The following is a 26,388-nucleotide window of genomic DNA, read 5'->3' as shown; positions in this document are numbered from 1 at the left end:
GCTGATCTTAAACGGGACATCCCCATATCTGATTGGGATCGCATATATCTTCAGATTAGTAAAGCCTCAGTATCCGCATCCCTAGTAGAAAATGGTTATAAGCTTATGTACCGATGGTATGTAACGCCAGCTCGGTTGCGGAAAATGTCATCCAAGCATGATGGTTTTTGTTGGAGAGGGTGCGCTGTTGAGGGGACGTTTCTACATATGTGGTGGGAGGGGGGTTGTATTAAACCCCTCTGGCAGAAAGTGGAAGGTTGGATTTCTGATGTGCTTACTAATCCCATTTGCCTTTCAGTGGAAGGAGCGTTGTTGAATGACTTTGGTGAGGGGGAAGTTACGGCGCCGTTGGCTTTCAGTGTACAAGTGTGCATAGCTGCCAGGCTGGAAATTGCGCGCCTGTGGAAGAGTACAACAGGACCCAATCTGGCAGCAGTTCAGAGCAGAACCGATCATGTTTGTACATTGAATAAGCTCACGGCGGAAAAGCATAAAAGAGTAAAATCTTTTCAACGCATTTGGACTCCCTACTTACAGTGGAGGGCTTCACAGTCCTCTCATTCCTCGAACTAGTGGTTTTCTTACACTCTCATTGCACGTTATTTCTATGCACTGATATCGAAGGCTGTCACCTTTACCTGGACTGGCTAGTCTTCTCATCATGGGCCGAGCCGTGCTTTTATGTTCTTTTAGTCATCTTAGCTCGCAGTCTATCTAAATTTATCTGAGCTGATGATTCGGCATTCCATAGCTCTAGTTGGTGGTTGTATGGGGTCTTTCAATTCTGACTTATTGTAGAAATCTATGTATGATGTTTTTTTGGGGGGGAGGGGTTGTATACTTTGAAAACACAGGGATGCATTGTATTCTTTGCTATATGTTTTTTCTTGCCAACATTGTATTTTGTCTTTCTATGCATCAATAAAACTGTTCAATATAAAAAAAGAAATTCCCAAAGAGAGAGAAAGAAAATCATCTAGAGAGAGGGAACTGCAGGTTCAACTGCCTTCATCTGCTGGAGACAGAGAAATACTGAAGGGATGCAGGGTGAGCACTGTCCTGATATAGGATACCCTTTCAGTTTTTCTCTGTCTCCATCTGCTGGACAGGAGGCTCAACCCACTGTCTGGACTGATCCAGGTACATACAGGGAACGTGTATGTTTTGTATATCGCCTAGGTGTAGGCAATCCAATACATTTTTAATAAATACATCATCAATGGGATACAGGAGCTTGTGCCTAGTGCATGCAGGTCAAAATAGAGGAAAGTCAGGGACAGCAGCAGAGGATGGGAGCAAAGTCTTCCAGTACAAACAGGACAGGAAAGGAAAAAATGCTGCTGATGGGGCATTAAAGAAAACCTGACAGAGCATGTCACTTATTTGTTTAGGAATGCTGTCTTTGTGGAAGATGGAAGTGGTTAAAAGTTGCAAAGCCAGAGGCTGATCTCTGCAGTAAGATAGGAAGGGATACTATACAATGTCCATCAGATTATGCTTTTTAATTCACTAAGCAAAGCTGCTGGGAGGGGCCCAGCCAGAGCCCTGGCACCAACAGCAAGGCCTCAAGACAGTGCAGAAGACTTTGCCTGAAAGCGCAGGCCGTCACTGGCTATTTACATCCTTTTGCTTGCACTTTTGGAGACGTCACTGAACATCCTCCTTGTTTCGGGAGGACACAATTTGTCCACGAGCTACCATAGGAAATCTTTAAGGCACCCTCCAAGTTTCAGGATTCAGATTTTGGCAGCTGCTCCATCCATGACTCTGTGAGCCTGAAATGTCACCGATCTCTCACCATGGAAATCCCACAGTACACAGCTTCCTATCACACACTGTGCAATGACATTCACTAGACTCACTTTTATGCAATAAATATTTGCCAACACTGATATTAAAGCTTCATAATTCCTACATCACATCATGTATCTAAGTACTAACACAGGCAAATGGGTTTTCTCATTCTGTATTTATGGAGAAAATGCCTAGTATATATGGCACTAAATACCTGTTATTTTAACAGTGTCCTATGCTAGTTTCTCAATTTATTGTGGAATGAAATGGGACGAAGAGGCTTAAAGGAGTTAACGGGGAACCTTGCAAAGGACATATGGCAGGACAGCTGCGTTAAGGGCTGCCTAGGATGAGTCATGGTTGCTAACTGGAAGCACCTACACATTAGCAGCCCCTAGGGAGAACATGCACGCCGTGCCTCAGAATAAGCGGCTCTCCATGCGCTCTCCAGGATAACACAAGCAGCCTTGCTTCACCCGGCATCTCTCCTGAGCAGGACACACATTCTCCGTACAGTCAGCAACTTACCAGAGGAATCCCTCAGGCAGACAGCGAGTCAAGAGGGCACATTAAAGGCGAGAACAGAAAGGAAGGCAAGAAGCATAAGGACAGAAACATTTAATGCAGATCCACATTAAATACTTTACATTTAAATGTAAGGAAACATTTCCACAGGAAAAAAAGAATGGGAACTAGCCACGATAAAAGGAAAAGTTGTGTTCAAAGCTACGAGGAATTATCTTCATTCCCCAGTACCTTCTGCTTAAATTTCAAAAGGAATTTCCTTGACAGTGATTTCTATACTAAATTCAGGGCTTGTCTGCTGCCCAGCGTAAGTGCTCAGTGTGAGAAACGTGGCCAGGCTCCACCTTAAATAATCAAACCATCATTGTTACCAAGAAAGCCACAGCTACTGAACACTGCTTAAAAATGATTTGGTTTCAAAAGTTAGAGACGGGGAAACTTCCAGCTCTTGCCTCCCAGACAGAACGCATTCTGCACGGAGCTGGGATCATGTGCAAGGCTAAACACCTTCCAGGCTGCAGAGGCAGGAGAGGTCGGGCTCATGCTCTTCCCTGGTCATAGCTCACTCTCTGGCTGAAAATCTCCCTGTAGCTCTCAGGTCACCTGCCTACATCCTGTTTCTTTAGGAGATCATATGCCGAGCCCCGGAAGAAGCAGGAAAAGACAGCAGAACCAATACCAATCCTAGATCTGAGGCATTTCAGCTTTTGAAAAAAGATTTTCCAGCCCATGAGGACAGACGTACACCAGGGTGCTCTGCAGAGAGGGACTGCATTCTTATAAGATGTGGCAAAGACACTGAAACCTAAATTTAAAATACAAATAAGCAACATAAAAACATGATTGTGCAGGGGAGCGAGTGTAAGGAATGGACTCTTCCCAATGAGAGCGAGGGCTTGAATTTTCCAAGGTGGTCTGCATTTAATGTTCGAGGGTTTTTTTGCCCCTTTGGCAAACCTAAAAAGGCTAGGGTAGGTGCTGGAGGGACGGCGGTTCTGCACCCGTACACAGGAATGAAAGCTCACGGCACTGCAGGAGAGCCAGACCTTGCTGGAATCCACCCTGTTCTTTACATGCAAATCACTGAAACCTGATTAAAAAACGCTTCTCAAGCATTTCATATCAATGCGACCATCTAAAGAGGAGCACTTAACCACAGCAGCGGTTTACATTACTAAAACGTTTCTCATATTAGATTTTGAATTTGACTCTTCCCCATGCACTTTGCTGGCAACGCAATCAGAAGCAGAAAACTCTAAACAGGGAGTCGGAAGGCAAATTAAACTGTTCTCAGGCCTGAGAACGAGAATGGCTCAGTTCTGCCGGAGACTCATGGCAGGCATTTTGAGGTCTGGCGCTTCAGAGAAGTAATTTATTGTATTAATAGGAAAGAATTGCATGAGAAATACTCTCTGAATGGGTTTCTAATATTTGCAGTGCAATTAGGAGCTTTGGCTGAGATTGGGTGGTTCCAGCATCTGCCGTGTAGCTAAATGAATGGAAGCGTTTTAGGCTGCAGATGGGTAAAGATATGGCATCTGAAGTCTGGTGCCGCCGTATGTCGGATCAGAACCACTCAGCTGAGAAGCACCACAGCTTTTCTAGAGCCTGTGTGGGTTTCTTTTCGCACGGGGAAGGTTCTCCGTACAATGACTTGCGTCACAGGTCAGGCTGTGCCGGTCCTGATTTTAACCCCCTAACTTACAGAGGTTGGAAGTAGCAGGGTGAAGCCAGGACTGGCCCAACCTGTACCTTACGGCACGGAGCTCCCTGAAAAAGAAGAAGCAGGCCAGCGCACTGCCCTGCGCACTACCCTGGGCTGGGGACACTGTGCAAGAAGGAGACCAAGTCATGGTAACCACAGGAAGAATCCCTGGATTTAGGGACGGTGATGGCAGGGAAATGCCCTGGTATCTGTGGAAGAAGAGTCCTGGTGCCAGAGCCCAGAAGGAATTACAAGCAGTTTCTATCAGCTCATGCTGAGTGCGGGGCTGCTAGAGGCCCTCTTTAAATAGAGAAATCTCTCTCCTCATTACTACACACACAACACTAAGACAGGAAAGAGAAGGGCATACATGCTATACACAAACATCTGTTCCATTTCCCAAAATAAAAAAGGGACTGAAAAACCAAGACATGGGTTGAATACTGCATGCTACGGCACGCGGGAGAGACTGCAAACCGCTCTGAAATGGAAATGTACCTCCTCCACACAATTCTAATCTTAATGCTCATGATCCCAGGGTTGAGGTGGCTGTAACTATCTTATTCCTCCTAAGCGACAGTGTCTACCGGGGAGAATCAGTTGAAACCGTCAGTATGGTAGCTGGTGTGGTGGGAGTCGGTCGTCAGCTGCGTGGTCTCTGTGGCTGATGATGGCTGTACCACAATGGGCGTATCTGTGGATTCTGAAAATAGGAAAGGAAAGGAGGAGTCAGACAGCAAAGCTACAGGGCTTCCCAGAGCACATAGACAGGTAAAGCACCCCCCACTGCCTGCTTATAGATACACAGCTACACCACTCCCCCCTACCTGCTTATAGATACACAGCTACACCACTCCCCCCTACCTGCTTATAGATATACAGCTACACCACTCCCCCCTACCTGCTTATAGATACACAGCTACACCACTCCCCCCTACCTGCTTATAGATATACAGCTACAGCACTCCCCCCTGCCTGCTTATAGATATACAGCTACACCACTCCCCCCTACCTGCTTATAGATACACAGCTACACCGCTCCCCCCTGCCTGCTTATAGATACACAGCTACACCGCTCCCCACTGCCTGCTTATAGATACACAGCTACACCACTCCCCCCTACCTGCTTATAGATATACAGCTATAGCACTCCCCACTGCCTGCTTATAGATACACAGCTACACCGCTCCCCACTGCCTGCTTATAGATACACAGCTACACCGCTCCCCACTGCCTGCTTATAGATACACAGCTACACCGCTCCCCACTGCCTGCTTATAGATACACAGCTACACCACTCCCCCCTGCCTGCTTATAGATACACAGCTACACCGCTCCCCCTGCCCTGCTTATAGATACACAGCTACACCGCTCCCCCCTGCCTGCTTATAGATACACAGCTACCACCGCTTCCCCACTGCCTCTGCTTATAGATATACAGCTACACCGCTCCCCCCTGCCTGCTTATAGATATACAGCTACACCGCTCCCCCCTGCCTGCTTATAGATATACAGCTACACCGCTCCCCCCTGCCTGCTTATAGATATACAGCTACACCACTCCCCACTGCCTGCTTATAGATATACAGCTACACCACTCCCCCCCTGCCCTGCTTATAGATATACAGCTACACCACTCCCCACTGCCTGCTTATAGATATACAGCTACACCACTCCCCACTGCCTGCTTATAGATATACAGCTACACCACTCCCCCCTGCCTGCTTATAGATATACAGCTACACCACTCCCCACTGCCTGCTTATAGATATACAGCTACACCACTCCCCACTGCCTGCTTATAGATATACAGCTACACCACTCCCCCCTGCCTGCTTATAGATATACAGCTACACCGCTCCCCACTGCCTGCTTATATACAGCTACACCGCCTCCCCCCTGCCTGCTTATAGATACACAGCTACACCACTCCCCCCTGCCTGCTTATAGATATACAGCTACACCGCTCCCCACTGCCTGCTTATAGATATACAGCTACACCGCTCCCCACTGCCTGCTTATAGATACACAGCTACACCACTCCCCACTGCCTGCTTATAGATATACAGCTACACCGCTCCCCCCCTGCCTGCTTATAGATACACAGCTATAGCACTCCCCAGGATCCACGCTCACAGTGACAGGCACAGCGCTCCCCAGGATCCATTTTCACAGTGACAGGCACAGCGCTCCCCAGGATCCACGCTCACAGTGACAGGCACAGCGCTCCCCCAGGATCCACTTTCACAGTGACAGGCACAGCGCTCCCCAGGATCCACTTTCACAGTGACAGGCACAGCGCTCCCCCAGGATCCACTTTCACAGTGACAGGCACAGCGCTCCCCAGGATCCACGCTCACAGTGACAGGCACAGCGCTCCCCCAGGATCCACTTTCACAGTGACAGGCACAGCGCTCCCCAGGATCCACTTTCACAGTGACAGGCACAGCGCTCCCCAGGATCCACTTTCACAGTGACAGGCACAGCGCTCCCCAGGATCCACTTTCACAGTGACAGGCACAGCGCTCCCCAGGATCCACTTTCACAGTGACAGGCACAGCGCTCCCCAGGATCCATTTTCACAGTGACAGGCACAGCGCTCCCCAGGATCCACGCTCACAGTGACAGGCACAGCGCTCCCCAGGATCCACGCTCACAGTGACAGGCACAGCGCTCCCCAGGATCCACTTTCACAGTGACAGGCACAGCACTCCCCAGGATCCACTTTCACAGTGACAGGCACAGCGCTCCCCAGGATCCACTTTCACAGTGACAGGCACAGCGCCTCCTAGGATCCACGCTCATAGCGACAGACACGCTGCTCCCTGGACCTCATGCTTACACAAACAGTAACACTGCTTCCCAGTCCACACTTTTACAGAGACAGGAAAGCTGCTCCTTGGTGCACATATGACATACCCTTATACTGTCCTTATGCATTTACACATACAGACTGGGACAATTGTTTGGTATTTTCTAATATTTCTTCCAATTTACCAAGAGGTGTTAGATGCCTGGGATAGCCACCAACAGAGGTGGTAGTTGCTAAAAACCGTGACAGATTTTACACACGTGTGATAAAGACAGAGGACTGGGGTAGGATCAGGCTTGGGAAGTCTCAGAATTGCAAAAACTCACCCTCCACTCCATGAAGAGCAGAGGTAAAGGGGACAGATTTTAAGAAGAAAATAAGGAATGAAAAAGAAAGCACAAACTAGCATCGAGGTTGCCAGGTTGGTAGCAGTAGATTGCACCTTCCTATAAATCAAGCAAGCTGGAGCTCCAACAAGAGCCCAGGGATGCAGAGCTTGCCAAGTTCTGCTAGCTGTACTGCTTATTTCAAAACCAACACAATATCCTCCTGAATGCTCTAAGACCATACAAGTAACACTATTCTAACCAGAAGCTTGAATTTAAAACCAAGAGGTATCAGAAAGAAGGCATCTGAACATTCACGTTGCTTTTATGGACACCATCATGTTGTTTTCCCCTTCTTTTTTTGATCTGAGCTTTATTACAAGTTTGATAGTAAGACATAAGGTGAGCCTGGGTGGATTGAATATGGGACCTTGTATGATCATAAACCCAGGGTAGTGGAAAATCAGGAAAGCAAAATTGCTTACCTTGTAATAGGTGTAAATCCCAGGACAGCAGGATGTAGTCCTCACATATGGGTGACATCAGTAATGGAGCCCTATGTACGGAAAACTTCTTTAAAAGTTTCTATGAAACTTTTGAATGGCACCGGAGTGCCTACTGAGCATGCCCAGCATGCCATGATATTCCCTGCCACAGGGGTCTCCCTTCAGTCTTGTTTTGTAGCAATAAGCGTTAGCCAAAAATAAAATAATAAAACGTAACGGACCCAACTCCGCGGGGTGGTGGGTGGGTTTCGTGAGGACTACATCCTGCTGTCCTGGGATAACACCTATTACAAGGTAAGCAATTTTGCTTTATCCCAGGACAAGCAGGATGCTAGTCCTCACATATGGGTGATTAGCAAGCTAGAGGCTGAGTTATTTTGTGCTGAAGCAACAGTGAGGTATTGACGATGAAATGAATCAGCCGAAATCACAGCAGGTTGGATGTAGTAGGAGTTGGGATTAAACTGGAAACAAGTTCTTTAAGACGGATTGTCCATAGGCTGAATCTCGTCTTCCCTGCTTGTCCAAACAGTAATGAGCTGCAAAGGTGTGAAGAGAACTCCATGTTGCTGCTTTGCAAATGTCCAGAATAGGTACAGAGCGAAGGTGTGCTACTGAGGTCGACATCGCTCTGACTGAATGTGCTTTTACTCGCCCTTGAAGAGTAAGGCCTGCTTTGTCATAACAAAATTGTATGCAATCTGCTAGCCAGTTTGACAGAGTATGCTTACCCACTGCTTTACCCGGTTTGTTTGGATCATAAGATTCAAACAGCTGATTGGATTTCCTGTGGGCTGTAGTGCGGTTTAAATAGAAGGATAACGCACGCTTACAGTCCAAAGTGTGTAAGGCTCTTTCTCCCTGGTGAGAGTGAGGCCTAGGAAAGAATGTAGGTAAAACTATGGATTGGTTCAAGTGGAATTCCGTGACAACTTTTGGAAGGAATTTTGGGTGTGTTCAGAGGACTACTCTGTCATGTAGGAACTTTGTAAAGGGTTCATATGTGACTAGTGCTTGTAGTTCGCTGACCCGTCTAGCTGATGTAATGGCTATGAGAAATACCGTTTTCCAAGTTAGGTATTTAAGGTCGCAAGTATTTATGGGTTCAAAAGGAGACCGCATAAGTCTGGTTAATACTACGTTCAGGTCCCATAGTATGCTTGGGGAATGAACTGGAGGTTTAATGTGAGTTAGGCCTCTCATGAATTTACTGACGAGAGGCTGTGTGGAGATAGGAGCATCGTCCAGCTTATTATGGTAAGCTGAGATTGCACTCAAGTGTACCCTTACAGATGATGTCTTAAGACCAGAGTCTGAAAGATGGTAAAGGTAATCTAGTAGCGAGGTAGTGGGGCAAGTGAAAGGATCTAAATCCTGCTGAGTGCACCACAGAGTAAACAGTCTCCACTTATAGGAATAATTCTTTCTAGTGGAAGGTTTACGTGCAGCTATAAGAACTTGAGATATAGCGGATGGAAGGTTGAGAGGTTGTAAGATCAAGCTTTCAACATCCATGCGGTCAGGGACAGGGATTGGAGGTTGGGATGGCGCAACTGACCCTGTTCCTGAGTTATGAGATTGGGAGTCACTCCCAGGCGAATCGGATCCCTGACTGAGAGATCTAGCAGTGTGGGGAACCATACTTGTCGAGGCCAATATGGGGCTATGAGTATCATAGTCCCCTTGTCCTGTTGTAGCTTCACTAATGTTTTGGTTATGAGTGGTATCGGAGGATACGCGTATAACAGGCCTGAGGTCCAATGGCGAGCAAATGCGTCCTTTGGTAGGCTGTTCTGCTGACGGAGTAGAGAGCAGTAATTGTTCACTTTGTAGTTGAGCTGGGATGCAAAGAGATCTATCGTCGGTTGTCCCCAGCGTTGGAAGATCTTGGATGCTATTGCTGGATCCAAGGACCATTCGTGTGGTTGGAACTGACGACTGAGGCGATCCGCCACTGTGTTGTGGATACCCGCTAGGTAGGTGGCCCGTAAAAGAATGGAATGTGTCAGGGCCCAGTCCCAAATCTGTGCTGCTTCTTGACAAAGAAGGTAAGAACCTGTCCCCCCTTGTTTGTTGATGTACCACATGGCTACTGTGTTGTCCGTTTGGATTAAAACAGTCTTGTGTGATAGGCAGTCTTTGAATGCATGCAGCGCATAACGTATAGCTCGAAGCTCTAGGAAATTTATTTGAAAAGAGGCTTCGAGTCGTGTCCACTTGCCCTGTGTCTTTAGATGACCAATATGCGCTCCCCACCCTAAGGTGGATGCATCTGTAGTCAACGTCACCTGTGGAAGTGGTTGCTGAAAAGGTAGGCCTTTGAGCAGGTTGGGCATTGACGTCCACCAGAGAAGTGCAGCTTTGAGCTCTGGTGTGATGTAAATAGGAGTGGACATTGGTTGAGTGGCTTGTATCCACTGTGTTTTGAGAGTCCATTGTAGAAGTCGCATGGTCAATCTGGCCATGGGAGTTACATGAACCGTGGAAGCCATGTGCCCCAGAAGAATGAGGCACTGGTGAGCTGTCACCTTGAATCGGTTGCGAAGATTGTGAGTTAAGAGGACAAGTGTCTGAGCACGGTCTCTTGGTAGAAAAGCAGTTGCTAGTGTAGTGTTTAGCTCTGCACCTATGAACTGTAGTAGATGAGTTGGTGACAGATGGGATTTCTGGTAGTTGATGAGAAAACCCAAGGAATGAAGCACTTGGATGGTGAGCTTGAGAGAAGTGACAGCTCCTTCTTTTGATTGACTTTTGATGAGCCAATCGTCCAGGTAAGGGAACACGTGCACTTTTTGTTTGTGTAGGTGTGCCACTGCTGCAGCCAAGCATTTCGTGAATACTCTTGGTGCTGATGCTAGACCGAATGGTAGCACTCTGTATTGAAAGTGTTGATCCATTACCCGAAATCGCAGGTATTGTCGATGAGGAGGATAGATGGGGATGTGAGCGTAGGCATCTTGAAGATCCAGAGAGCAGAGCCAATCTCCCATTTGAAGAAGAGGTAGAATGGAGCCTAGGGATACCATTCTGAATTTTTCTTTTTTGAGAAATTTGTTGAGATTCCTGAGGTCTAGGATAGGACGAAGACCTCCTGTTTTCTTTGGAATGAGGAAATATCGAGAGTAGAATCCTCTGCCCTTTTGAGGTCCAGGAACTGGTTCTATGGCCCTGGCTCTCAGAAGGGTGGATAATTCTGTTTGAAGAATTATGGAGTGTTGATTTATTGAGGAAGAGTGAAGTGGTGGATTCTCTATAGGAGTAGTTAAGAAATCCAGCCTGTAACCGTGAGTTGTGATGGATAACACCCACTGGTCGGTGGTGATGGAGGTCCAATTGTTGTGGAAGTATTGAATGCGACCTCCTACAGGTGTTTCTGGGAACGGATTGATGTGGCTGCTGCTCTCTGGGGATGTTCAGAAACCAGAAGTGGCTGTCGTTTGTGGAGGTGGTTGAGCCCTCGGTTGCCTTTGTCTAGGCTGCTGGCGTTGTGCCGGGCGGCTAGGTCTTTGTCTACCTGCTGGGGGGTAGTATCTACGTTGGCGATAGTAAGGCCGTCGAGTGTCTCTTCTTGGAAACTTTCTAGAAGAGGCCTGAGATTCCTGAGGCTGAGAGGACAATTGTTTTAACGTCTCCGAGTGGTCCTTAAGGGTCGCTACAGCTTCTTTTATCTTTTCTCCGAAGAGATTATCCCCTAAGCACGGTAGATCGGACAATTGCTCTTGGACTTCTGGGCGAAGATCCGAGGCCTTCAGCCATGCCCATCGCTTTGCAGCTATAGCCGAAGCTGATAATCTTGCTGCTGTTTCAAAACAATCATAAGTTGCTCTGACTTCATGTTTGCCAGAGTCAAGGCCTTTATGTATAAGTGTTTGAAAAGACTCTTGATATTGTTCCGGCAGAGCAAGAGAAAGTTCCTGAACCTGTTTCCAAAGGTTCCTTTGGTACTGGTTCATGTACAGCTGGTAAGATGCAATTTTTGATACCAGCATGGAACCCTGGAAAACTTTTCTGCCTAGGTTGTCTAACAACCTACTTTCCTTCCCAGGTGGCACAGAAGCATGGGACTTTTGTCTCTTTACCTTCTTTTGGGCAGATTCAACCACCACTGATTGGTGGGGCAGTTGTGTTCTCTGGAATCCTGGAGTTGGTTGTACCAGATAAGTGGCTTCAGCCCTTTTGTTGACCGGTAAGACAGAACTTGGATGCTCCCAGATTCTGTGTTGAAGTTCTTGTAAGACTTCATGAACCGGGATTGCCAACATCTCCTTTGGAGGGTCTACAAACTGTAAGACTTCCAAAGTCTTTTGTCGCTCATCTACCTCTGTTTGTATAGGAAATGGAATGGTGTCAGCCATTTCCCTAACGAAATTAGTAAAGGAGAGGTCTTCAGGTGGAGACTTTCTGTGATCCTCAGTTGGAGAAGGCTCAGAGAATAAATCTTCATCCGAAGAATATTCAGAATGAGAGTCATCCGGTTTATCCTGTGGCATTGGATAAGGAACTGAAGTCTTTACAGGTGAATGGGGCCTAGGGGGCCTTGGCACCCCAGAAGGGCCTGGAAGTGGATCCTGTGGTAATTGTTTTGTTAGGATTCCCAGTAGTGTGTCCAATTTATTGAAAACTGGATGAAGAATGGGAACATCCTTCTGAGGAATCGGTGCTGGCATCGGCATTCTTGGTGAGGGCACCGGTATGGGCATCGGTGGCACCGAGGAAGGAATCGGTGGAGGCGTACACGGTATCGGTGAATGTGCCGGGGTTGGAATCTGTACCGGTTCCCGCGGCATCGTCGATGACCCCGGAATCGTTGGTGCGGGAATGGGCATCGATGGTTGCGGAATCGGCATCGATGGTGGAATCGCCTCTCGGAGAGCCTGTTGCACCGCTTGACGTATGAGGGAGTCAAGTTCCACTCTCATAGCTGGTGAAAACAGAGCAGCTGTGGAGGGAGGCGGTGTTGGCGATACCGATTCTTCCTCAGGGCCCTGAGGAGGTTCGGAACCCGGCACCGATATCGGTGGGGATCGCCCGTCAGTAGGCCTTGGAGCCTCTGTCTCCGTCCGGGTTTTCTTTGCCGGAGAGGCCGTACCTATGGTAGTGTCTCCGGTCACCGGTTCCCGCCGTCGTCGATGTCGATGGCGATGCTTCTCGGGCTGTTTGTCGCTTCCTGAAGTCGATGCCTTCGATGAAATCGACGGGGATGGAGTGGAAGAGTCTCCCGCACCTGGAAGTTTTTTCTTCAACAGCAGTTGCCGAACCGAGGCCGATGGAGAATACTGTGTTGAAGTGGACGGTCTTGGAAGCAGCTGAACTGAAAAAAGCTGTTCCATTTTCTCGGCCCTAAGTCGCCGACCCTTACTGGTCATTTCAGCACAAGATGGACATGTCTGAATGTTGTGATCTTTGCCTAAGCAAAGAACACATTCAAAATGAGGGTCGGTAATCGACATTGTTCTAGTGCAATTCGGGCACTTTTTAACCCGGAGGCCATGGCGCCGGATGGCCGTCGACGGCAAAAAACCCGAATTGTATCGTTCCCAGCCGGGAATCGAAAAAAGAAAAGTTACCGCCGGTAACAGATGGGAAAACCCCTGCGGTAAAGTTAATATTTTCTGAAATTTTCCGAATTTTTTTGGAGATGAAAATTCACCTCAGACTCCAATTAAGCCGCGAGGCTAACAGCTTCGCGGAAAAAAGAAGACTGAAGGGAGACCCCTGTGGCAGGGAATATCATGGCATGCTGGGCATGCTCAGTAGGCACTCTGGTGCCATTCAAAAGTTTCATAGAAACTTTTAAAGAAGTTTTCCGTACATAGGGCTCCATTACTGATGTCACCCATATGTGAGGACTAGCATCCTGCTTGTCCTGGGATAATGAAAAGAACAAACACTGGCTTGGATAAAGAGTGAAACGATGCTTATTACTGCTACTCTCACAAATTTCTGTATTGTGTACACGACTTAAGCTCCCTTGCTTGAATCTTTACCCACTTTACATGGCTGGTGATTTCAATTCACATTTAAACTAACCCTACAGCCTCACATTCACTAGAGGCCTTAGCAGGTCTAAGATGGTCTCAACTGATTAATGAGCCCACACACAGGCTCGGGCAAACTCTTGATTTGCTATTTTACCACCCGAAAAATGCAAATCTCACAACACAACCTGTGCCCTGATCTGACCACTTTGTAATCCAAGTTTCTGGAACAATTAAACTTTCTCATCTCATTTTGAAGCTAAAAAAAAAATTCTTAAAAGAAAAAAAAGCTGACCCAGAAACCTTTGCCAATACTCTCCTTGCTCATATTTCCTCTTTTTCCCGTCGATAGCAGGGCTGAATTAGCCATGCTGTCTGGGAGCGTCGACGCAACCTGAGCAGGCAGAGCTTCCCTCAGATAGTGTCAGAGTTTTCAACTCTGTGCGTCTGCGCAGTCGTCTTCCCGCGCGAATCCGTTTCTCTCCTCAGTCTTTTTTTCTGCGAGCTGATAGCACACGGAGTTCCCTCTCTCTCTCTCCTCGTCGGACTTTTTGCGATATTTCACCGTTTTTTCAAGAAAACTTTTCAGGCAGTATGGCGCCTAAACCCTCCGGGTGTAAGTACTGTCAATGTGGCAAAATTATGTTCATCAAAAATAGCAATAATTATGTCCATCTGTGTTTAGGGACTGCGGTCGGATATCTCCCAGGGCCAGAAGACAACGTGCGGACCGAATAGTCTTCTCCGGGACTGGAGAAAACTAAAAAGTATAGAGAAAAAAGGCCTGCGTTGTCGGAACCAGGGGATTCATCATCGGCAAGGTCAACCAAGCATCCAGCGCCATTTAAAGGGGTCGAGGTTTTTCCTCCTAAATCCCCTCAAAAAACTACCGGGAGTCAGGGCTCTGTTCCCGCTACCCCCCTTGCGTCTCAAAAACATTGACGCACTTTAGTTTGAAGCGAAGCACGACGCATCGAGGCATCATGAAGCGAAGCACCATGGCGCATGGCGAAACATCGGCGCATGACGACACAATACGGCGCATTGCCTACACAACACTAGGCACCGAAGCATCATGGCGCATCAAAGCAACATTGCGTAATGAACATTAAGGCACATCTGCTCACCATGAACGCATTAGCAAACATGGAACACCAACTACGCTTCAGCCTAGGAAAAGTACACAGAAAACAAAACGTTCTTCAGAAGTCGTTTCTTTCCATTGTGCCACAGCCAGATTCGGATGTGGAAGTGGAACACTCTTTCGACTCTGATTCATCTCGGGCTCCATCGTTCAGTGGTATTTCACTTTCTAGTGGGGCATCTACAAAGCATCTCACTCCAAAGACCACCCTGGAGCACCTGGTGTTTCACAAACACCACTTCCTTTCAGGTCACAAACTCATCTTGCCTCTACAGCAATGCTACAGATATCTCAAGCATTGAATACCTTTTTTGAAGATTTACAATCTACTTATCCAAGGCCAGTGACTCCATCCTCACTGCCTGCTTCTCCTGGGCCTTCACAACCTATTCCTCCAGTGTTGTTTCCAACTCAAGCAAGACCAGATAGCCCACTTTCTCACGCTTCCACGTCTTCACCCAGTTCATCCACGGCATGTCTTCGGACCCACTAGAAGGCCTTCCAGAGCCCTATTCCCCCACCAGAAGACTTAACCTACGCAAAATTCATTGAGAAGGTGGGAAATCTCTTAAAAATACAAACAGCAACAATTCCAGATCCTAGGTCAGAGGTTCTTGGTATTTTAAAATTTTTCAATACGCCACCAGAACCCACAGCTTTACCCCCACATGATGTTTTAAACTCTGTTTTATACAAGATGTGGGAAAAATCACACTCAACAGGACCTGTGTCCAGAAAGATTGATTTGAAGTATAGAATGCGGAATTCCACCATATATGACTCTGTACAATTACCTTATAACTCTATTGTAGTAGAGTCCGCTCTATCTAAATCTAAACGCTCTAAACTACATGCTGACTCCCCTCCAGGGAAGGAACATAAATCCATGGATGATTTTGGTCGTAAGGTCTACCATTTGTCCATGCTTTCTACAAGAATTCAGCACCATCAGTTCTATATGATCCAGTATTTGTTTGAAACTCTGCAAAACTTACGCCCCCTTTGCTTAGCTCCTGACGACTCTTTACCTCAACCATTTACTGATATGGAGAAGGGGCTATGACACTTACTGCGCTCAGTATATGAATCTTTTGAATGCTCCTCACGTTCATCTGCAACAGCCATCGCAGCCCGCAGAATGGCCTGGTTAAGAGCCAGCTCCATAAGGGAAGACCTGCATGATAGATTGACTGATATTCCCTGCATGGGGGACAACTTATTTGGTGAGAAGTTCACAGAAACTGTTGCACAACTTAAAGAGCAGAAAACTGCAGTGTTGGCACTCAACACCCACGGATTCTCAATCCTCCTACAGAAATTTTTCCCTACATTCTGAAGAAGGCCATTCCCGAGACCTGCCTTCAGGCCCTACCAGTCTTATCGCCCTCAAACTTATTCGCAACAGCGATATCAGGCTCCAGCTCAACAGTCACGTGGACATCCTCGTCAACAACGTCCACAAAAGCAACCAACTCTGGCACCCCAAAAGCAGACACCGGCTTTTTGAGCAACCCCGAGCCACCGCCACCACCTTTCATCGGAGGTCGCCTGCTGAACTTCTATACCAATTGGACAACCATCACCACAGATCGTTGGATGTTGGATATCATAAAAGAAGGTTATCGCCTAAATTTCATTATTCCTCCAAGCATTCCATATGTTCCTTCTCCTCGGGGAACATCATCCCAATCCACGTATCTTCAAGCAGAGCTACACACTCTCTGCAACCAGAACTTCATTCACAAACTTCTTCCATCCCAAAAGAATCAAGGGTTCTAGTCCCACTATTTTCTCATTCCAAAAAAATCAGGAGGACTTCATCCAATCCTAGATCTCCGAAACCTCAACAAATACCTTCAAAAGGAAAAATTCAAAATGACCTCCCTAAAAAACAAATTGCTCGACTCCACCATTGGTGGATGACTCCCATCCTTCCACCTACCTCCTCCTCAACTAACCCTTACGACAGATGCGTCCCGGAAAGGTTGGGGTGCTCATCTTCTACACTTAAAAACTCAAAGCCGCTGGTCAACTCAAGAAAGCACACTCCAAATCAACCTCCTGGAACGTCGAGCAATTTGGAAAGCTCTACAAACCTTCTCTCCGCACCTCACGGGAAAAAGTCTGATGATCTACACAGACAACCAGGTTCCAATGTTCTATATAAGGAGGAGGGTGTTCTATATAAGAAGGAGGGTCAGGTTCCTGGATACTTTGTCAGGAAGCACTTCGCATCCTACATTGGGCAACCGAGAAGGGAATTACACTTCAAGCGACTTACCTGCTGGGCTTAGACAATGTTACAGCGGATCGCTTAAGCAGAGTAATCCATCCACACGAATGGACCCTAAATTGGGAAGTAGCCCTGTCAATTTTCCAACAATGGGGTTTCCCTGACCATCGACCTCTTTGCCACGCAAACAAATAGTCAAACAGAAAGCTTTTGCTCAATCTACCCCAACAGTCTCCGATACGCTCCAGATGCCTTCCTAATTCCGTGGACAGGGAGCCTTCTGTACGCCCTCCCATTCCGCTCATCTCCAGGACAGTCCAGAAATGCATTCAAGATGTAGCGGACTTGATACTCATAGCCACGGCATGGCCAAGGCAACCTTGGTATGCATATCTCATGTGTCTCTCCATAAGCCCTCCGATTCCACTGGGGGATCACCCACGCCTCTTGACTCAGGAAGGGTACACCCTACTCCACCCGATGCACCACTCCCTCCATCTGACAGCATGGAGATTGAAAGGACTGTATTAAACCACTTCGGTCTCCCTTCGTATCTAGAAGATGTGTTAATTGCCTCTAGGAAACAGTCTACTAGATGAAATTATGCAGGAAAATGGCGCCGCTATGCAGATTGGTGTGCGCCTCGTCAACTAGATCCTTTCTCGTCCACAGCAGCCCAGCTGCTAGAATACCTCCATACGCTTTACCTTTCTGGTTTAGCATATACTTCAGTTCGAGTACACATCAGTGCCATTGCAGCGTTTCATCATTATCATAACGGTCTCCCAATTTCTAATCATCCCCTCATCTCCAGATTCATGTGGGGCTTACTATATTTAAAACCACCAACGACAAAACCCCCAGTACCATGGGATCTCAATGTGGTGCTAGAACAACTCATGGTTCCACCCTTTGAACCTTTAGATTCCTGTCACATCAAATACCTCACCTGGAAAACAGTTTTTCTTGTCGCCATTACATCTGCACGGCGAGTTAGCGAACTACAAGCTCTGGTTCATTATTCTCCTTATTTGGAATTTTACCAAGACAAGGTCACTCTGTGACCCCTCCCTTCATTCCTACGTAAGGTAGTTACTCCATTTCATCTCAATCAAACAATTACCTTACCTATTTTCAAACCAAAGCCTCATCTCAATGACCAGGACAAACTCCTTCACTCATTGGACTGCAAAAGAGCTTTGGCTTATTATAAGCGAAGAACTCACTCTCCATCCAGCCCATCTCAATTGTTCCTCTCTTTCAACCCGAACAACCCAGGTCAACTGGTTTCCAAACGAACCATAAAGAACTGGTTATGCTATTGCATTGAATTTTATTACAGCAAACGTTCGACCAAACTCATAAGCAAACCAAAAGCACACCAAATGCGTGCGACAGCAACCTCACTGCTCATCTTAAACGAGTACCATTCATGGACGTTTGCAAAGCAGCAACTTGGTCTTCATACCTTCACATCACAATATTGTATTGACAAACAGGCTGCTACAGATGCTGCACTTGTCAACCATTATCAATCCTTAGGACTGTCTACCTTATATTGGTTGTGGTCCTAAATCTTTAACTATAACCTGTACAGCCACAATCCTGGAGCTTGGGACTCCCAGACAGCATGGCTAATTCAGCCCTGCTATCGACGGGAAAAAGCAAGTTTGCTTACCGTAAAGGGTGTTTCCGTAGTTAGCAGGATGAATTAGCCATGCGATCCCTCCCACCTCCCTAGACTGTCCCTGTGTTCTACTCAACACTTTTTTGGTTATACACCTCGCTTGGTGACAAAGAGACTGAGGAGAGAAACGGATTCACGTGGGAAGATGACCGCGCAGATGCACAGAGTTGAAAACTCTGACACTATCTGAGGGAAGCTCCGCCTACTCCGGTCACGTCGACGCTCCCAGACAGCATGGCTAATTCATCCTGCTATCTACGGAAACACCGTTTACGGTAAGCAAACTTGCTTTTACGGATACCGATATTGACAATCTAGTCCATAACTGGAACCCCTCTATAAAAAGTGTCTTGATTCAATAGCCCCTAAAACACCCTGCACCGTTCCCAACAGACCGAATGCTTCTTGGTTTACTTCTTCCCTGCGAAACATGAAACAAAAACTAAGATATTTAGAACACTGGCACAAAAGCCCATTTATAGAACGAAAAAATACTTACTTCTCTGACTTACACAAATAGAAAAAAGAAATTGACCATTCTATTCTCATAAGATACAAACTGCTAATGGCAATCCTAACACGCTGTTTAACATTGTGAAATCTCTTACTACCACATACCTTGAACCATCTGATCATATTACTGATGATTTCTACAATAATGCTGCACAACACTAAGGACAAAATAATCAAAATTTCCTCTGAATTCACTCATCTACCAAATCCCCACATTAATCTTCCCCCAGCTACCTGCTCCTGGTCTGATTTCTCCACTACTGACTCTCCCACTATAACTCGTGACCTGTCAAAATCAAAAGCATCTAATAGTCCCTTCAATCCCTGCCATGGTCAACTGTTAAAAGACATAAGAACACACATCACCTCTGCTTTAGAACAATTAGTCAACAATTCTCTTAACACTGGAGTGTTTTCAACTGACCTAAAACCAACGTCCATCTTACCTTTTCCCAAAAAGAAAATAACGGATCTTCTTGACATTACTAACCATTGCCCAATAGCCTCTCTTCCCACCTTAGCAAAGACAATTGAATCTGCAGACTTCATCAATTAACTGAATACATAGAAGATAAAGCAAAATTGCTTACCTTGTAATAGGTGTGATCCCAGGACAGCAGGATGTAGTCCTCACATATGGGTGACGTCACTGACGTAGCCCTATCACAGAAAACTCTGTCAAAATTTCTAGAAAATTTTGACTGGCAGACTGAGCATGCCATGATCCCTCGAGCCACAGGGGTCTCCCCCTTCAGTCTCGTATGTAGCAATAAGCGTTAGCAAAAATAAAATAATAAAAAACATATCGGACCCAACTCCGCGGGGTGGCGGGTGGGTTTCATGAGAACTACATCCTGCTGTCCTGGGATAAACACCTAGTACAAGGTAAGCAATTTTGCTTTATCCCAGGACAAGCAGGATGCTAGTCCTCACATGTGGGTGATTAGCAAGCTAGAGGCCGAGTCATTTTGTAGTGGACCAACACTGAAGTACTGTTGGAAAAAATTGAGGCAGCCTAAATCACAGCAGGTTGGATGTAGAAGGAGTTGGGATTATGGTGAAAACAAGTTCTTTAAGACAGATTGTCCGTAGGCAGAATCCTGTCATCCTTCTTTGTCCAAACAGTAATGAGCTGCAAATGTGTGAAGAGAAGTCCATGTTGCTGCTTTACATATGTCAAGAATAGGCACTGAACGATAGTGTGCTACTGAGGTTGACATTGCTCTTACTGAGTGCGCCTTTACTCGCCCTTGGAGAAGAAGGCCTGCTTTTTCATGGCAGAACTCTATACAATCTGCAAGCCAGTTGGAGAGTTTGCTTGCCCACTGCTTTACCAAGTTTGTTTGGGTCAAAAGAAACAGAGTTGAGTGGATTTCCTATGGATTGTAGTACGGTCTAGGTAATAGGCAAGTGCACGTTTACAGTCCAAGGTGTGCAAAGCCCTCTCACCTTGGTGAGAGTGAGATCTTGGGATGAATGTGGGCAAGACTATGGACTGATTCAAGTGGAATTCCGTAACTACCTTGGGCAGGAACCTTGGGCGTGTATGGAGTACCACTCTGTCATGTAGGAATCTTGTATAGCGTGAGAATGTAACAAGTGCCTGTAACTCACTAACCCTTCTAGCAGATGTAATGGCTACTAGGAAGAGAGACTTCCATGTAAGGAATTTAATATCGCAGAAAACCATGGGTTCAAAAGAAGAATGCATGAGCCTCGTTAGTACTACATTAAGGTCCCATTCTGTGACTGCTGGCCGTAATGGGGGTTTCAGGTGAATTAAACCTTTCATAAATCTACTGACAAGGGATTGCACCGATATTTGTGCATCCCCTATTGTATGATGGTAAGCCGAGATAGCACTTAGATGTACCCGTATGGACGAGGTCTGGAGACCAGAGTCTGAAAGGTGCCCGAGATAGTCTAACTAAGATGTTATGGGCAAGAAAAGGGGTCAATACCTTTCTGTGCACACAACATGGTAAATCTTTTCTACTTCAAACTATTTTTTTTTCTTGTGGAAGGCTTCCGTGAAGCTTCAAGCACTTGAGAGACATTAGTTGAAAGATTGAGTGGTTGTAAGATTAAGCTTTCAACATCCAAGCTGATAGAGATAGGGATTGGAGGTTGGGATGACGCAACCTGCCCTGATCCTGAGTTATGAGAGTGGGAGCTGTACCCAGGCAAATCGGGTTCCTGATCAATATGGGGCTATGAGTATCATGGACCCCTTTGTCCTGTTGTAGCTTCACTAGAGTTTTGGTTATTAGCGGTATCGGGGGATACGCGTATAGAAGACCTGAATTCCAGGGGCGAGCAAAGGCGCCCCTGGCTAATTGATGGCTCTGCCTGAGCAGAGAACAAAAGTTGTCCACTTTGTGATTCAGCTCGGATGCAAAGAGGTCTATCACTGGTTGTCCCCAATGTTGGAATATCCTGGTCGCTACTAAAGGATCCAGGGACCACTTGTGAGGCTGGAACTGACTACTGAGGCGGTCTGCAACTACGTTGTGAATTCCTGAAGATAAGTGACCCGGTGAAACATGGAATGTTACAGGGCCCAGTCCCAAATCTGTGCAGCTTCTTGACAAAGGAGATACAAGCCCTTACCTCCCTGTTTGTTTAGGTACCACATGGCAACTGTGCTGTCTGTTTGTAACAGAACAGTCTTGTGTGAAAGGCAGTCCTTGAATGCATGTAGAGCAAAACGTATAGCTCGAAGCTCCAGGAAATTGATTTGAAAGGTTGCTGCGAGTTTTGTCCAAATACCTTGAGTTTGGAGATTGTCTATGTGAGCTCCCCAGCCCAAGGTGGATGCATCTGTAGTTAAAGTTACTTGCGGAACTGGTTGTTGGAAAGGTAGGCCTGTGCGCAAGTTGTTCTTGTTCACCCACCAAAGGAGAGAAGAACGTAGTTGGTGGGTTATTTGAACTGGTGACGACAGTGGTTGAATGGCTTGTATCCACTGTGATCTTAATGTCCATTGGGTTATTCTCATGGCTAATCTAGCCATAGGCGTGACAAACTGTGGAGGCCATGTGGCCGAGCAGAGTTAGAAACTGCTGTGCTGTCGCCTGTTTCTGTAAGCGGAAAGAGTTCGCTAATGAGGAGAGTGTCTCCGCCCGGTCCTCCGGGAGGAAGGCTCTTGGTATTATGGTGTTCAACTCTGCTCTGATGATCTGTAGTAGATGAGATGGGAGGAGATGGGACTTTTGGTAATTGATTAGAAATCCCAGCGAGTGGAGCAGATTGATTGTGCGCTTGAGAGAAGTGAGAGCTCCTTGCTGTGATTGGCTTCTGATGAGCCAGTCATCTAGGTAAGGAAAAACGTGTACGCTTTCCTTGTGCAAGTGAGCCGCTGCCACTGCTAGGCACTTTGTGAATCCTCGGGGTGCTGAGGCCAGTCCAAATGGCAGAACCCTGTATTGTTAATGTTGATGACCCACCATGAAACGCAGAAACTTGCGATGCGGAGAGAATATTGGAATGTGAGCGTAAGCGTCTTGCAGATCCAGAGAACAGAGCCAGTCTCCTGCTTGAAGAAGTGGAAGCATGGTGCCTAAGGAAACCATTCTGAACTTCTCTTTTCTTAGAAATTGTTGAGATTTCGGAGATCTAGAATGGGACGTAGGCCTCCTGTTTTCTTTGGAATGAGAAAATATTGGGAGTAGAATCCTCTGCCCTGCTGAGGTCAGGGAACTGGTTCCACGGCTCTGGCTCTCAGAAGAGTGGATAATTCTGCTTGCAGAAGAGTAATATGATCCTTGTGCATCCAAAGAGACTGATGGGGAGTCTTTTGGTACTGTGAGAAAATTTAATTGGTAACCTTGTGTTATAATTGAGAGGACCCATTGATCTGTTGTGATTTTTGACCAATGGTTGTGAAAGAGACAGACACGACCTCCCACTGGTATGGCTGGCTTGTGGTTGGTGGAGTGGCTGCTGTTCTCTGGCTGTTTTTCAAAAGCCTGATGCCGGGCCTGTTTGAGGGGGAGGTTGAGGCCTAGAAGCCCTCGGTTGTCTAGGCTGGGATCTTTGCAGTGGTCTTGATGCTCTGCCACAGGGAGCTGGCGGATAGTACCTACGTGGTCTATAGTAGGGTTTCCTGGAATCCTTTTGTGCCGTGCGGCGTGAGGTAGATGAAGTATCCTGTGGGATTGCAGATAATTGATGCAGAGTCTCAGAGTGCTCTTTAAGTTGGGCTACTGCGTCTTGAACTCGTGTTCCAAAAAGGTTATCGCCCACACAATGTAAATCTACCAGCTTTTCTTGAACTTCAGGCCTAAGGTCTGAAGCCTTGAGCCAGGCCCAACGACGTGCACTGATGCCATTTGCCACTACTCGTGAAGAGGTTTCAAAACTGTCGTTAAGCAGCACAGACCTCGTGTTTGCCTGCTTCCAAACCCTTATGTATAATGTCATTAGTAGAGTCCTGATATTGTTGAGGCAGAGTCTCAGCTAATTGTTGCATCTGTTTCCAGAGGTTACGCCTATATTGCGTCATATAAAGTTGATATAACGCTATTCTGGAAGTAAGCATCGATCCTTGAAAGACTTTTCTGCCCAGAGTGTCTAAGAACTTTTGTTCCTTTTCTGGTGGAGTGGATGAATGAGGCCGTACTCTCCGATTTTTTCTGAGCAGATTCCACCACTACAGATTGATGTGGAAGCTGGGCCCTTTGGTAGCCAGGGATGTGTTGCACCAGATAGGTTGTATCCATCCTTTTATTTACCGGTGGAACTGAGCATGGGTGTTCCCATAATCTGTGCTGTAGTTCTACAAGGACCTCATGTATTGGTATCGCCAATACCTCTTTAGGAGGGTCTACAAATTGAAGAACCTCTAAAGTTTGTTGTCTGGAATTTTCTTCAGACACTAATTTAAAGGGAATAGTGTCAGCCATTTCTTTCACAAAAGTGGTAGAAGACAGGTCCTCCAGGGGTGACTTTCCTGCCTTCAGGAGGGGAGGGTTCAGACATGAAGTCCTCTGAAGATGTATCGGTGTCTCTATCTTCCCAAAAGTCCAATGGAGTATGCTTTGGAGGAGAAACACAAGGAGGCCTCTACGGCTTTTGTGATGAAAAGAATGGTATCGATGGAGAAGTTGGAATTCTCGGTCGGGAAAGACCGGAGGGTCCCGGCTGAGGTTCAGACAGTAGAAAAGTACCAGAAGCATCATTGTCACCGACTGGAACTAGAGTGATGGGCTGCACTGGAAGAGCTCCGATGGGGTATCCAGCTTTGACATCAGTGGCTGGAATATTGACAAATCCGGCATCGGAGCGGGCATCGGCAGTGGAGGTACCGGCATCGGCGATGGCACCGGCTCAAGAAGTATCGATGGGCGAAGGTCTCAGAGCATCTCTCACTGCCTGGCAGATAAATCTGTCCAGTTCCTCCCTTATAGCTGGTGAAGTCAGAGCAGCTATAGGTGGTGGCAGAGAAGGCATCATAGGCTCTTCCACAGGGTCCTGTGGTGGCTCGATGCCTGGCACCTTCAGAGGTGGGGAACGCCTCTGAGTAGTAGGTCTCGAAATTCCCTGTAGACGAGACTGTTTTGGTGATGGTTCACTCAATGGTTCTCTCGACAATAGTAAGGTCTCTGGTGTCGAAGTACACTGATGTCGATGACGATGTTTTTGCTGATATTCGGTGGCTTTTTCAAATCCGGATGTCGATTTCAGCGATGCCACAGATGGAGTCGGGGATAGCCGGTCTCCTGAGCCATCTGTGTGACGTTTACGAATTACTAACCGTTTTGACGCTCCAGCCAGAGACGACTGGGTCGACGTCGAAGGCATAAGTTGTATGTGGACAAGATGTTCCATTTTTTCCTGTCAGGCCTTTCTGCCCTTGGCGGTCATCTCCGCACATTGTGGGCAGGAAAAAACATCATGCGATTGCCCGAGGCACAAAACACATTCGATGTGCGGGGCGGAAATCGACATTGTACGATTACAGTTTGGGCATTTTTTGAAGCCTGTGGCCATAGTGAAGGCCGGACAGCTGTCGATGGCCTTCTGAGAAAAATTAAGGTGCTCGAATCGAGCCGGAGAAAAAAATGTTTAACTCATCGGCCGGTGGTCTGAGGGAGACCCCTATGTAGGGGATGAAATTGAGAAAGATTTTAACTTATTTTTATCACAAGTTGTGTGAAGAGATTCACACAGGGCTCCTTCACCGCGATGCTAATTGCAGCGTGGAAAAACGAAGACTGAAGGGAGACCCCCGTGGCTCGAGGGATCATGGCATGCTGGGCATGCTCAGTGGGCTCAGTCTGCCAGTCAAAAGTTTCTAGAAACTTTGACCGAAAGTTTTCCGTGATAGGGCTCCATCAGTGACATCACCCATATGTGAGGACTAGCATCCTGCTTGTCCTGGGATAACTGCTTTCTTCATGCAAACCAGCAAGGCTTCCGTAAAGCACATAGCACAGAATCCTTGCTTTTCATTCTTAGACTTTACTATCCATGGTTTTGATTCTAACATACATTATGTTCTAGTTTTTCTAGACATTTCTACTGCTTTCTATTCCCTAAATCACAATATTCTTTTTTCCAACCTCGAACACACAGGTATCACAGATACTGTTCTACAATGCTTTAAGACTTTCCTGTCAAATTGTCCTCAATAAGTCAATGTTGGAGAACACTGTTCCAACTGGTACTGTACTAATTCGGGTGTCCCCCAGGTTCTTCTCTATCTGCTATTCTATTTAACATTTATCTACTTCCTCTTTGTCACTTGCTAGCTGGTTTGGGAATAAATTTCAAAATTTATACAGACGACATGCAGTTCACCATACCTTACACATCATGGTCAAACACTTTTTCATTAATAAACCTATACCTCAAAACCATAAAACACATGGCTCTTTCACAACCGCCTGAAATTAAATACCTCAAAAATTGAAATGGTCTACTCATCCACCATTCCTCACTCTTCCTGTTGCCCCCTGCTGAACTTACATTTGAAAACTGCACCATTCCCACTGCTAACTTCGCCCACAATCTAGGAGTCATCTTGGATTCCAATCTATGTCCAATAATATTTCTGCAGTAGAGAAAAAAGATCTTTCTATAAAATTCAATTATTAAAAAGATTAAAACCTCTCTTATATGCCTCTGACTTCCGTACAGTGCTACAAGCTCTGATCTTGACAGG

The 26,388-nt window shown here is 46.5% G+C and overlaps 1 protein-coding gene across 2 annotated transcripts in view; it reads right to left on the bottom strand.

The window, feature by feature from the left end:
• Positions 1–2,397: 2,397 nt before the first annotated feature.
• Positions 2,398–26,388, bottom strand: part of DNAJC5 (DnaJ heat shock protein family (Hsp40) member C5) — a 113,392-nt gene continuing 89,401 nt past the window's right edge. For both annotated transcript variants that reach the window (XM_029611070.1, XM_029611071.1), the window contains one exon: positions 2,398–4,727. In XM_029611070.1, the coding sequence (XP_029466930.1) occupies positions 4,621–4,727 (107 nt within the window). In that variant the 3' untranslated portion in view covers positions 2,398–4,620. The remainder of the gene's footprint in view (positions 4,728–26,388) is intronic.

The sequence above is a fragment of the Rhinatrema bivittatum genome, chromosome 8 (genome assembly GCF_901001135.1).
Source record: "Rhinatrema bivittatum chromosome 8, aRhiBiv1.1, whole genome shotgun sequence".
Taxonomy (NCBI): Eukaryota; Metazoa; Chordata; class Amphibia; order Gymnophiona; family Rhinatrematidae; genus Rhinatrema; species Rhinatrema bivittatum.
Note: the sequence above shows the minus strand (reverse complement) of the source record. Positions and strands in the feature narration are given on the sequence as shown.